Here is a 13,536-nt window from a genome sequence, read left to right as displayed (position 1 = left end):
ACAGACAGACAGATGACATCACAGTGAGACTACATGTGTCCTTCAGACTACTCTCTCTCAGCCAGATGGTCCTGACAGCTTGTCCAATGTAGGACTAGATGTCTCTGCAAGTTAAGTTAAGCCTTGCTTTAGTACAACCATTTATGAGATGAAGCTTTATTTTCTCTGCCGACATTCCTCAAGCTAAAGTAAAGCTCTCAGTACAGCTATTATAACAATATAATAGCATGTAATTACACATGTAATGCAACTTAAAATTATATTATATATAGTTAAAGTTATTATAATTGAACAGCCATTCGGGTGAGGGCAAAAGGAAAATAATCTGTTAGTGCAACAGTTACCTGCATACATTTTAATATGCGAACACAATATGCTGCCAAAACATGTCTCTTCTATTTTATTAGTGTTATTTTTCATTATACCACATAGTACAAACCAATAGTACATGAAGAAAAATCTCTTTATTGAAAATGAGGTCTTTGCGCTTTTTGATTTATTATTATTATTATAATTATTATTATAATTATTATTATAATTATTATAATAATAATTATTATTATTATTAAGTTTATTTATTTATTTACTTATTTATTTTATTAGTTTTATTTTATTTTTTATTTTTTAGTATTTTTTTATGTGATGTGACGTGTCGCTCATTTATAAAACATGAGAGTTGCAGGATAAAACGGCCTCCGGCAGTCAAACCTGTTGCATCCCCAGAGTGAAAACTGAACGCCTCCCTCTTTGGATTCATCTTCTCTTGTTCCCTGCAAGCAGTGCTTTTAGGGTATACTTTTTCAGTATGTGTGTTCCTTGGGAATTGACCTATGTGCTTGGAGTTGCTAGCATCATACTCTGTGCTCAACCAGTTGGATTCTATTGTATGCCATCACCAATAGCAGATCAATGCATTTAAGGCACATGTGTAGACCATGTTACTGTTCCTAAGTCACCAGCCAATAGGCAGTGTTGTTGCTGAATCCAGCTTATTCAAGGCCTGAGTGGGTTTTGTCCGAATCAAGACGGAGACCAGAAGAGGGTTGAGGGTTTTCATGACAGATTTATTCAAGCATGCGTTAATAAATTAAAGGTAGGGTAAGCGATTTCTGATAGCCAATGCTGACATTTGAAATCACCAAAACAAACACGCCCTTACTCCAAAGGGGTCTCATCCCTATTTTGTTAGCTCAACCCCACACATACACAGGCAACCCAGGCAGGCAACAATTAGTTCTGTGAAACAAAGCAGAACTAAATTTACACCATGTCAACACTGGACGCAAGTGGCGCAGCATGACAAAATACTGTACTATATAACTCATTATAATCAGTGATGTGGTCTACACCATATATATATATATATATATATATATATATATATATATATATATATATATATATATATATATATATATATATATATATATATATATATACACAATTGTTTTTATTTTTTTTCACCACCTCTATCTTTCTGTCGCTCGGCTAATGTCCGTCCTTTGCACTAAACGCTCCCTCCTCCACATAATGAGTAGACACGCCCCTCACTGCTGATTGGCTACAAGTTTGTTTTGCTACTTGGCCCAAATCAGTTTCTAAAGCATTTTTGAAAATGCTGCTCTTCTCTATGATGCTCTTCTCTAGAATTTAGTTTTATAACTTCAACAACTATGCAGAATCTTGGCTCTATGTTAAGTCATGCTGTTTTATTGATGACTTTGAACACTTAATGATCTTGTCAATATTGTAATATAAGTATGTAATGTAGATCAATGTAGATCAATAAAAAGAAGATTAACTATATCAGGTAATCAATATTTCAACCCAGCCCTGATTTAATAAGTGATTTGATATGTTACAAAGGCTGCAAGACTGGGAACAATATGCATGTTTTAAATGATAAAACTTCATGATGTCGAGTTCAGATTTCTGCATCTTTATTCATTATAAATGTAAATTTTTTGTATTCCCTAATCACAAATTGTTATACATTGTTTGCATATATAAATGTATTAATTAAATCAGTTCTTGTAAATAAATAAATACATACATAAATAAATCCATCTACTTCAATTTAAAAATGTACATTTAGTTTCTATCTTAATTCTTTTAAGTATATTCAGATTTGCTGTCCAAATTATATATATATATATATATATATATATATATATATATATATATATATATATATATATATATATATATATATATATATATATATATATACACAGTATATATGCATATATTAATACAATTATTTTGAACTATGCCCCATGTTTGCAGAATTATTATTATTATTTATTATTATTTTTTATTTAATTTTTTTGTTTGTTTGTTTGTTTTTGTTTTGTTTTGTTTTTTGCCAAAGTGTTTTCTTCTTTCCAATACATTTTATGCTCATTTCATCACTTTGTGATAAAATTATGATTTTGACAGAATTGTGGCACAGATATAATTCCATAGAGAAGTGTCTCTGTATGGAGTGCACTTCAGTTTGCAATCACTATCTTGTGTTCATCTTCATGTTTGTGCCTATTTCATCACTTTCTATCCTACAGCCCTTTTTTTCAATGCTGAGGGCAAACTCTGTGTGTGTGTGCATGTGTGCATGTATGTGTGTGTGTGTGTGTGTGTGCGTGTGTTCACTGTGGCATTACCCATGATGACTCACACTGCCCTCAGAACAACACCAGTGGAGACTGTTGTCAACATTGCAGGGGGAAAAATTGCTATGATTTTTTTTTCTCTTTAAATATTGTATAAGGGGGGGAAAAAGAACTGAGAGGGAATGGAGTGAGGATGTCATTTGACTTCCTCTCCCCAGAGAATGATCCCTTAGAGACCATGTTTGCTGGGATTTGTTCTGTGGTTCAGTTCTTTGATTATCTTGCTCGTTATCTTTTTCCCACAAGTGTCTTTGCTAAATTTCACTGGGATTTCAACAGCTGTTACTAAAGTTATGATCTGAAGCAGACAGCACACTCTCACCTGACAAATCCATCCACCTTCACCATGCACAAATTCTTCTGCATGCAATTTAATGAAGGCTACACTAGACAGAAAACTCATCAGTTTCTACTGCAGATGAAACTGCAGAGAGAGCACAGTCAATTGTACCATAAGCATCATTGTTGATGCCCAGATGGCAGTTTTTATTTACATTGCATTACATTACATTCTTTTAAACAGCACTATTAATTTATTGATTGATTTGTGGGGAGAAAATTGAATATAATATATTTTATTAATATATATATATATATATATATATATATATATATATATATATATATATATATATATATATATATATATATATATATATATATTCTGTCTATATACTGTTTATATATTTAGCTCATGCAAGGACTAAAGGCACCAAAAAAAAAAAAAAAAAAAATTGTACATACATGCACTATATCAATGGTTCTCAAACGTTTTGTACCAATTACCACCTCAGAAATTATTTGTCTCTCCAAGTACCACCATAATGTCTATCCTTAAAATACTGTAGCAGATTCAGCTGCAGATCGGCACAGTTCAAAAACAAGACAGTTTTACTCCTAATGAGAATACCTATTGTTGTGAGCCACTTTACCATTGTAAATACACAGTTTAAACATTAACACTGAACCGTGCTTGCATACTGTACAAGCTTAAAAAAATTATAATTACACACACACACACACACACACACACACACACACACACACATATATATATATAAAATAATGATTTCAATATGTTCTATCTAAAAGTGAAAAAAAGTACTGTACTTATAACACTTATAAACCAATTATTAAATGTTAATATTTAAACTGAAACACTTTGGACAGACCGGCGCAAAGTCAAGATAGGAAGGGGTCACTGAGAGGCCCTGCAGATCCCCTACTAGATCTGAAGGATGGAGATGTGGAAGTATGCATCTTTTAGATCGATCGTGACAAATCAGTCCTTGGACCTGTTTTGAGACACGACTTATTTGAGTGTGAGCACCCTACACTTCAGTCGCATGACTGATGCAGATCTAAATCGGAACACAACCCTCCAATCTTATTTGGAACAATGAAGCAATGGCTGTAGAACCTGGAGTTGGGAGTAACCACGTTGAATCGAGGTGGTGGACAAACCAAACTGGATTCTGTAGACACATTTGCCAATAGTTTCCATGCTGCTACTAAGAAGACTGATCTCTGGTGTCATCAGAGCGGCGCACCGGCAGGGGATGGACGAATTAGCTGCTCTGGAAACCTCTGTGGTGGTTGCTAGCCTCTTAGCACCGCTACGTTTCTGGCTGGTAACTGAGTGAAGTGCTTGCCAGAGACCGATTCGCCCCGGAAACCCCAGCAGGATTGGCAGATCAATCTCCTGATTACACTGGGGGGTGACAGGTACCATGTAATGCAGTGTGAACCTCTCTTCCCCAGAAAGCCCAGCCCTCACCAGTCTTGAACCCCAATAGTCAGGATATTTGTGGGGGAGCGCGGTGGGGGAGCGTGGTGACAACGCTCCGTTTTTGAGCCTCTCTTTATGGAGGCGACTGCTCCCATCACATATACTGTGTATCCCCACCCGTGATGTAGCATGGGCAGGGAGGAACACACTGTCTATAACACGGCTTGTTCTCACCCTCTAAATGTTTAAATTTTTTCTGAGCTTTAGACATTGTGGAGCTTATTAGTTTGTTTCTTTGGACAGACAACACTAAATAAAACTCACAAACACAGAATTTTGGGCTGACACACACACAGAGCGCTTTGCTAAATGACAGAAAGCTGACGCCAACTCCACCGCACGTCCTTTTAAGCTTCCTGGTTGATGATATCACCTGCCCGTGATGTCTCGCCCTTCCATTGTACTGATTACACAAGTGATTCAGAGCATGGTCACACAGAGGGCATTCCCAAAGCATTTGACTCATTTATTATAGGCTTTCATGGTATGTGCAAAAAAAATTAATGAATAAATAAAAGGTTCTACCACTTAGGTGGATGTTCAAAATTAATTTTATTATGTCAGTGAATTTGCTTCAGGTCATGCATTACATGATAATAAAAACCTGTTCAGCAGGAACAGGTGTGTTAAACTTGAGACACGGTCTACTCTGGGGATGAAGCAAAACAATGCTGACTATTTTGTAATTAATGCTTTATTTTAAATAGCAATTCTTTGATTGGATCAAAACATAAATCAGTCAAGGTATAAGATAGAGTTGAGAGTACTGCACTCTTATTAGTAGCTGAAATAATAAAATCAGCAAAATATTAAATAAATGAACACACAAGCATGATGGATGTGAAGAACTCTGTAAATGACAGGTGTTTCAATTTGGCGTAAATCTGTGTGCCTTGCTGCAGATTCTGTGTGAGGCTGCTATTCATTTACCCCCATAAAAGCTTTTCTTTCTGTCAATTAGTTGCTGCTGAGAGGGTGTGATGGGCAATTTGATTCCCAGGGTGAGGCACAATAGCCAGACACGGAGCATTCAAATACTTCCTGAAACAAGCAGATTTAGAGCATACAGAATAGTGTTTTAATTACTTTTCTATTGTAGAACATATTTGAGATCTTACGTCAATATGAAGACTGATTTTTCTAAATGTGTTATCTTCTGAAGATGACTTCATATTTTGTGTTCATTTTAAATGCTACACAATGCTATCCTGAGATATATATTATTTTGACAGGCTTGAGCAAGACTGATTTTAATTTCTACATGACTTTGTCTTGCAGATATCCGTGGACTGCAAGTCTTTCTGGACCAGACATCAAGACAGGGTTTGGATGTGTCTCTGCAGCGAGTGGATAGGAACATCAGTGGTGTGTTTTCCAATTTGTTCACCTCCATGCGCACAGAGGAGCTCAACCGCTACAGAGACACTCTAAGAAGAGCTATCTTGCTCCTGAGCCCACGTGGAGCACAGGTCTTTATCCATCAGGTATGTGTTTAGCCACCTCTGGCTACTAGTTATCATGCGAATTGTGTAGTTTCTCAATGCATTATTATCTGAATCTGATCAAAAACCTATGAATCATGAGTATAATCGATTTGTTCTCCACAAAGGGTCACACCACTACATATGACCACATTGCACACTCATGTACAGTTTCCAAAAAAACTGTACATGTGCACAAAACTCTGCCTAGAGGACATCTTGAGTAAAAACTGGCTCATTAGTCCCTACAAAACCTGTCACTTTTGTTGCATCCCTCCGTAATGGTTGTACAAATGACCTGACAGGCCCATACACCTTTACTCTCATTATCCCAGCATCTTAAGTACACTCCTCCACTGATCTGAGGTCACACTCATCCGTTAACATCACACATTGGCCTTAACAAGCTCTGTGGGATCTGAACTCGAATCAGTCACTCATGCTGGCGGGATGTCCATTACTGCCAAGAGCAAAAGCATGGCATTCTCATGCATATGGATATGACATAAGACAATGGTCAGCTCCCTGTAATCTCCCCTGCTCGTGGGAAATGTGATTTTTGTTTGAAGAGTATCAGCTTGATTAGCATTTGATGTTGCATCCTTTTAACTGTAAAAATGAACCAAATACAGATTAGACATAGCAATTTTGGATGGCTTCGCCATAATAATAATGGGAATTTAATTTTTCATTTGTGTTTTAACTTCAACATGGTTAAATTCTAAATTAGAATACATGCATCAAATTGTACTTAATATTATACGTTTCAGTGTATTTCTGAGTGTGTTGTTACCGGTGTGTACTAAGGCTGAGCCTCTTGTCATGTTCTCCTGTCATCCGTGACAGGTTGTGCTTCCCAGCCATCAGCACACAGATTCCACTTGAGGTTTCTCCTGTTTGGTTCCTTACCTGATAACTCACTTTTTCAGTTTATCCAACAACAGCACAACACGCCATCCCAGGACAAATAACTCGAAGTTCACTGAGCTCAGTAACTAAGTAAAGAGGTTTATTATCAATTCAGCTTAGCATCTGGGACACTGATTATAGATTGTTCTGAATCTAAAACTCTTCACTTTACCTTTCTTCTGCTGCACAATGCATTGTGTGAGGCTTCTTTGATGGGGAACGACACTTTACATAATTTTTACACTAAGTGTGAAAATTGCTCTACTTTTCCTTCATTTTGATCTTGTAAGACCAATGGAAGATTGCTCTTAATTTGTGACTGCATTTCAGTACTCTTTACAGATATGTCTGCAACCAATTTAGTGCAATGTGCCTTGAATTTCATGGATAGGTAAGCAGAAATGCATTCACTGTCACTGATAGCAGACTCTTTGGAAATTCAAGCCTGGATGTGGCAAAATTTCTTTAAAATGATTTTACATGTATTCTTGCACATTTCATTGCACTTTGCAAGTGAAATGCTCAGTAAGGGGCATGAACAGCTTATTCAGCTTGTTTGATCTGTAACAAATGAAACAAATATATGTGAATCTGTCAATGTTTTATTACATTGGGTGTGTATGTATCTCAGCGGTGAGTGGATCTAAAAGGTTAATGCTCTATAATGTACCAACAGCACTAGCACTAACAAGCAACCATGCCATTTTAACTTAACTACTAAAAGCCTTTGAACTATTTTACCAACTCATACCCAAGCACTGAGCGTCACATGTGCAATGTGCTACTCAGGTGAGTAACCTATGTTGGAAAACTCATATAGAGCTGATTATGAACTGATGCTAATATCAGTTTATCCACTGTGCTAAATATGTTTTAAGGTCATAAGGTAGTATTGTGCAAAGAAACCACACAAAAGTGAGATTTATTAAATCAACACACTGCCCCTGTAATTATATGAAAAGAAGAAAAGAATGAGAGTTAGAAAAAGTTTTTATTTAAACTGGAAACTGTACAAAAATGTAAAAAAATCACAAATACCTTGATTCAAATAATACACAAAGTAATGGTGTGAGAAATGTATGCACAAATCTGTGTTTGGTAAATGTAATTTTATTCCAGTGATGTCTTTCTGTGCTTATTTGGAGATTATTGTAGTTTAAGAAAACAGAGTAAACCAATATTTTCTTTGTGGTTAGCCGAAATGAAAGTTTTTTTAGTAACGCAAATTGTGATAAGCTCCAATTGTACAGTTTCCACTGATACATGTGCATTAAGGTTCTATTAATGCATGCAACTGTAGTGTATTCATTTGCTTTAAGTTTGTAGCTCTCTTTTGTTCCTGTTCCCTGTTTTTCCACGTCTGTAAATAATGTGTTATATCAGTCAGCCCTAGTGTTCTAGTGTTCTTTGTCAAGACTTTCAAGGTGAGCTCAGATCTGTTTGGATTCTACTTTCCATTGTTTCGGAGTTCTTTGCATTACAGCAACATGTTGAATATGGAACAGTTCTGCACAATTCTTAACTAGGATTATGCAGAACAAGGATTTAGGCAACAAAGTTAGTTTGCAATGCTCCATTTTTAATGTGAAATTTTCCCTATTAGTGGATGAGTTACTGTGGATCAAAAATAAACATTGTCCTAAGTGTAAAAAGTCACAAGTTCAAGTCTTTCTTGCATGCATTTGTTCAATAACAATCGGAAATTTGTTTGTATATGATTTTGTAATTCCACAGGAAAGGTATGCGAGAACAGTTGGACAGGAGAAATTGAACACAATTGTGAAAACTAGGTATAGCATGGCACTGCTTGCCAAACATTTACGCCCTTTGTCAGCTATGATGGGGTATTTCTGACTAGAAACAGTTGTCTGATTTTAGAGTTGGGACTATGATTGCTTGATCCAGGATTGTTCTTCGAACTTGCCCTAATTGTGCAAATCACTGTGTGCCAGCATGTTCTGGCTGTTAGGCCTTGTGTTGTGTCTGTTTTGTTGTTCCCTGTGATTTCTAAAGGAAGTGGTTGATAGGAAATACTCAAATGGCTTGTGTTGCACACAAGAGGTGCAATTTGTTTCACTGCATCATCTGCAGAGGCTGTGCTGACCATTTGAGAGATGTTAAACAGAAGAGCGGTGAGCTACGGACATAACGCCTCCCAGGTGCCTGGACATACTGCTGACAAAACTATCTCTGAGACCTTAAGTGTTGACATCTCTCTCTTTCAGTTGCAGAAAAGTTATTTATTTATTTGCAGATCAGATATATCAAATAGGAATATTCCACATATGACCCTGAATTGTGTCACACATTTAGACTTTATTTTAGGATTCAAGCAAAGATGGGAAAACCAATCCTCCCATATTTATTTTAGCAAATGTTTAGATATACTGATGCTATACAAAATATGCTGATCTTTTATATTTACTCTACAGAATATGCTGATCCAGAAACACATACACTTGGCAAAATTACTGTCAATGTTTAAGCAGCATTCATTTCACAGGACTATTAAAAGTTCTGTATTCACAAGAATCCATCTTGCTGTCAAGTTTCAACAAAAGTTTGCCCTCTGCAGCTGACAAAACAGATGCTTATAGATTAAATAAACTGCTGGATGTTGAGATGTCAATATGCTAAAGTTGCAGAAAGTTTACCTGATGTCTCTTTTTCATCTCAGACTTTTAGTTTTGGACATAATATTAGCTTTTTGAAAAGATACTTGATCTGTAGATATCTCCAAAGGCTTTCTTTTTTTAGCACATTAAGCTTTTCTATTTTAGAACTCTAAGTTCTCATAGTTTTAGGCATCTGATAACCTTGTATTGAAATATTTATAGCTCCTACTGCTTGAACATAATCTGTTATCTGAATTTTAGAAAGATACTGCATATTGATGTTTCAATACTCTTTTAACTAGCCCATACACTGTAAGGACATAACTGTGGTTAACTAGGTCTTTCTCTGTGCCTTTGACAAACTATATATATATATATATATATATATATATATATATATATATATATATATATATACATGAATGAAAAAAGACAGAGAGTTCAAGGCAGAAGTAGCAGACCATTGTGCTAATGTATTCCTGTGCAGAATTCCTGAGACTGCAAGGCTTTCAAGGCTGTGTGATAAAGTTATGGTTTGGCATATTTGCTCATTTTAAAATGTGTAATCAAAGATTTTTTTTATTTTTTATTATTATTTTTTTTTTTCAGAGATAGCTTCTCACACTGCATTTCAGGTCCTAAGTAAATTGGACGTCATTTTTATTTTATAAATAAATGTTGATTTTACTGAAAGTATGTAAACCTTAAAAGCCCTGCGAGTCAAGAATTCAGAATTGAGAAAAGAGTTTTGGGAAGTTATAATTTCATACAGAGGCTATGTTAATTTTGTGTTAAGTTTGAAAGTTATGTAATAAATAGAAACATACAAAACTAGATGAATTAAACTCAAGTTTCCAAAAAATAACTAAAGTAAAGAATGAATGAGTAGTTATGTACTCAGAATCCTGACTGTCCTGTCCCTGAAGGTATTTAACCTTGACTAAACAAAGAACACTTGGAAGTGTTCAAGCGAGGAACCATGCCTAACCTTTATTCCCCTTCTATGTAGTTTGAAGGAAAATATCTGAGCCCTAGGTAGGCCACATTGCTTTCAGTCATGTTTTTTATTTATTTATTTATTTTTTGGGAGTATTGTTTCGTTTATCTGCCACCCATGGTGAATGCAGTTTTTTTAAAGCTTAAAAACTCACTCTTCAACTCCTCTGACTTCAGATTTGTCACATTTCCTCCTGCACTGCCTGTGTGTTGGTGTGCCTGTGTGGGCCTGACCTGTTATGGGTGTTCCATCAGTCCTCATTTGTTCTAGGATTTTTCCTCTTTTAGATCTATTCTCTGTGCCTGCTGCTTATAGACATAGTGGCCGTCCCAATGCTGCTGACGCACCTCGAGAAGGATTGAGTGGCATGAGTTATCAAGCATGATGGATGATACTCAATAGGAAGGATGTGTTACTCCAGAGGAATAAAAGATATATACTTTTCAGGTGTTGCAAGTGCTTTTGTATTACTTGCCTTTTGCTTTTGATTGCTTGAATAAGTGTTGATATTTCATAAAATAAAATATAAGAGCTGATGGGTATAAGGCGAGGTGCTTTGCAGATACAGTAATTTAAGCAATGGCAGAAATGGCAATGTCAACTAGATTTTTACTGTTTCTGAAGTAAATTTGAGTGTTGCTTGTCTATTCGGTTGAAGAGATAGTTCACCCAAAAATGAAAAATGATGTTGATCTGCTTACCCCCAGGGCATCCAAAATGTACAGTAGGTGACTTTGTTTCTTCAGCAGAACAGAAAAGAAGATTTTTAACTCAAACCGTTGCAGTCTGTCAGTCATACAATGGAAGAGAATGGGAATCATTGCTTTGATAGTCAAAAAACATACACAAACAAAACCAAATGAAACCCTGCAGCCCGTGACGATACATTGATGTGTAAAGACGAAATGGTCTCTGCAAGAAACTGAACAGTATTTATATATATTTTTTTACTCTTATACTCCAAAATGTCCAACATCCAGTGTGTGACGCGTGTACATGCTCTGGCATAGTAGACAAAGACAAATTACAACTCCATTATTACAAATGTGCAATTGCAAAGATATTTAAATACTATCATATGCACAGTGTGTGAGAACAGACAGGACTATGAACATGACAAAGAATTCCAATAATCACTTTAATAGTCCACAATAGGTAATCGAGGCAGGTCAGGAACACACACCAGGTAACATTCACAATACTCGACAAAACAGAACTGAACAGGCTTGGCTTTAAGTACAGACACAAATGAGGATAATTAATCTAACTCAGGTGAACAGAATGACACAATCAGACACGAGGAGAAATTAAGGTCACACAAAGCACATGAGGGATATAAAACACAACAAGACAGTTCTGTCATATGACAGTTCGCCCCCTCCGGGAAGGCCATGTTGGCCCACGGTGGAGCCGACAGAGTGAGGAGCCATGGTGGTGGAAGTGATGACAACTCCAGGGGGCTGACCGATGGTGGCAGACCAGGTGATGGAGGATACTGAGGTGGAGTGAGATCCGATGAGCCAGGGCAACACAGAGGATCTGGTAGGGCCAAGGTGGAGCATATGGTTCCGGCAACCAAAGTGGAGATGGGGACCCGGAAGGCCACGGTGGCGACAGAGCGACTGAGGACTGAGGAGGAGCCAGGTGGGACCCAGGCCACAGCCATGATGGTGGCCCATGGTGGAGCCGACAGAGGGAAGAGCCATGGTGGAGGAAGGGCTGATAACTCCAGGGGGCTGACTGATAGTGGCGGAACAGGTGGTGGAGATAGAGAGCTGATGAGCCAGGGCGACACAGAGGATCCGTTAGGGCCAAAGTGGAGCATATGGTTTTTAAGCAGTGAATGTATGTTACAGTGTCACAGAAAAATTTCCTCTCTGTGAAAAAAGACTAGACAATAAAGTTCAATCAATCAGACAAGGATCCGGAAGGCTGCTGTGGAGCCAGAGCAACAGAGGACTGAGGAGGAGTCAAAGGCAAGGAGGAGCCTGACAGAGCCTGAGGGACAGAGGGACAAGGCGTAGCCAGAGGAGTGGACGGTCGACGTCTGACCAAGGCGGAACCAGAGAGACGATGGAGCCCGGTGGAGCTGGAAGACTGACTCCTGTAAGGGAAACAGGTCAATTTATCTCAAAGGGAATCATTTAAGATTTTAAAGGGAATTTGAACAGAATCACTGTTTCACGGCTGATCACTGCGATTCACTGAACGAGCCGTTTAACATCAAATCTGCGCTGGATACTAATATCCAAACTATAGTGAAAACACTATCAATTAGCACAGTAACAAGATCGGCAGTTTAAGACATTAACTTGTAAGCACAAAACACAAGATACTTCTCTTTTGAATATGAATAAGGCTTTATTAGATAAATCTAAGACATATAAACTAATCTAACACATAAACGCACGCACACACACATTCACACAAGTTGCAGGAAGGTCGAAAGTTAGGGAAAGATGAGTTTAAGAGAATGGAAATGTGGAATCCCAAGTTCACAGCGATACGTTAAATTGCATAAACATGAACAACCATTAATCGCGTAATTAGCGCTCGCATTGAGTTCCTCAATGAGGTTAAAATTATATTAGACACACCAGTAAAGGTCACAGTCTGGAGGTAAAGTTACTTGCATCTCCTGTGAAGAAGGAGCCTCGGTGAAAGGGCTATCCCGAGGTCGTTGATTGGCTGGAAGTTCAGTCTCTGAAGTGACGTCTTGGGAAGCCCGTGGTTGTTGGGCGTTGGCTGAAAGTGCAGAGTCGTGTTCGCTGGTTGAAGTTGAACGGAACTCAGAACACGAAACTCTCAAACGGAAAAGAAAATAAATAAAGTTTGAGAGACTAAGTTGTGTTCCTTCTCATCGTGGAATAGTAGCAGCAGGCAGGCACGCTGGAACCGCGCTCAAAGAACAATGATGACTAACCGCATGGCTAGATGCTACAAGCTAGCCGAAGCATAGCTAGAGACTAGAAACTGGGATGCCTGATAGCACAAGCAATGCTAGAACTAAAAGCAAAGATTTTATGATGTCCTAGGTATTTAAACTGGCCTGTTGGCCACACCTCAAATGTTGTCT

The 13,536-nt window shown here is 37.4% G+C and overlaps 1 protein-coding gene across 1 annotated transcript in view; it reads left to right on the top strand.

The window, feature by feature from the left end:
• The window catches only part of LOC127969311 (glutamate receptor ionotropic, delta-1-like), a 232,613-nt gene extending 221,791 nt beyond the window's left edge, over positions 1-10,822 (top strand). Inside the window, exons 4-5 of the mRNA XM_052571173.1 lie at positions 5,737-5,942; positions 10,748-10,822. Coding sequence (XP_052427133.1) covers positions 5,737-5,942; positions 10,748-10,822 — 281 coding nt within the window. The remainder of the gene's footprint in view (positions 1-5,736; positions 5,943-10,747) is intronic.
• Positions 10,823-13,536: the final 2,714 nt, after the last annotated feature.

Source organism: Carassius gibelio, chromosome B12 (genome assembly GCF_023724105.1).
Source record: "Carassius gibelio isolate Cgi1373 ecotype wild population from Czech Republic chromosome B12, carGib1.2-hapl.c, whole genome shotgun sequence".
Lineage (NCBI taxonomy): Eukaryota > Metazoa > Chordata > Actinopteri > Cypriniformes > Cyprinidae > Carassius > Carassius gibelio.
The sequence above is the reverse complement of the archived record's forward strand: the minus strand, read 5'-3'. Positions and strand labels throughout refer to the sequence as shown.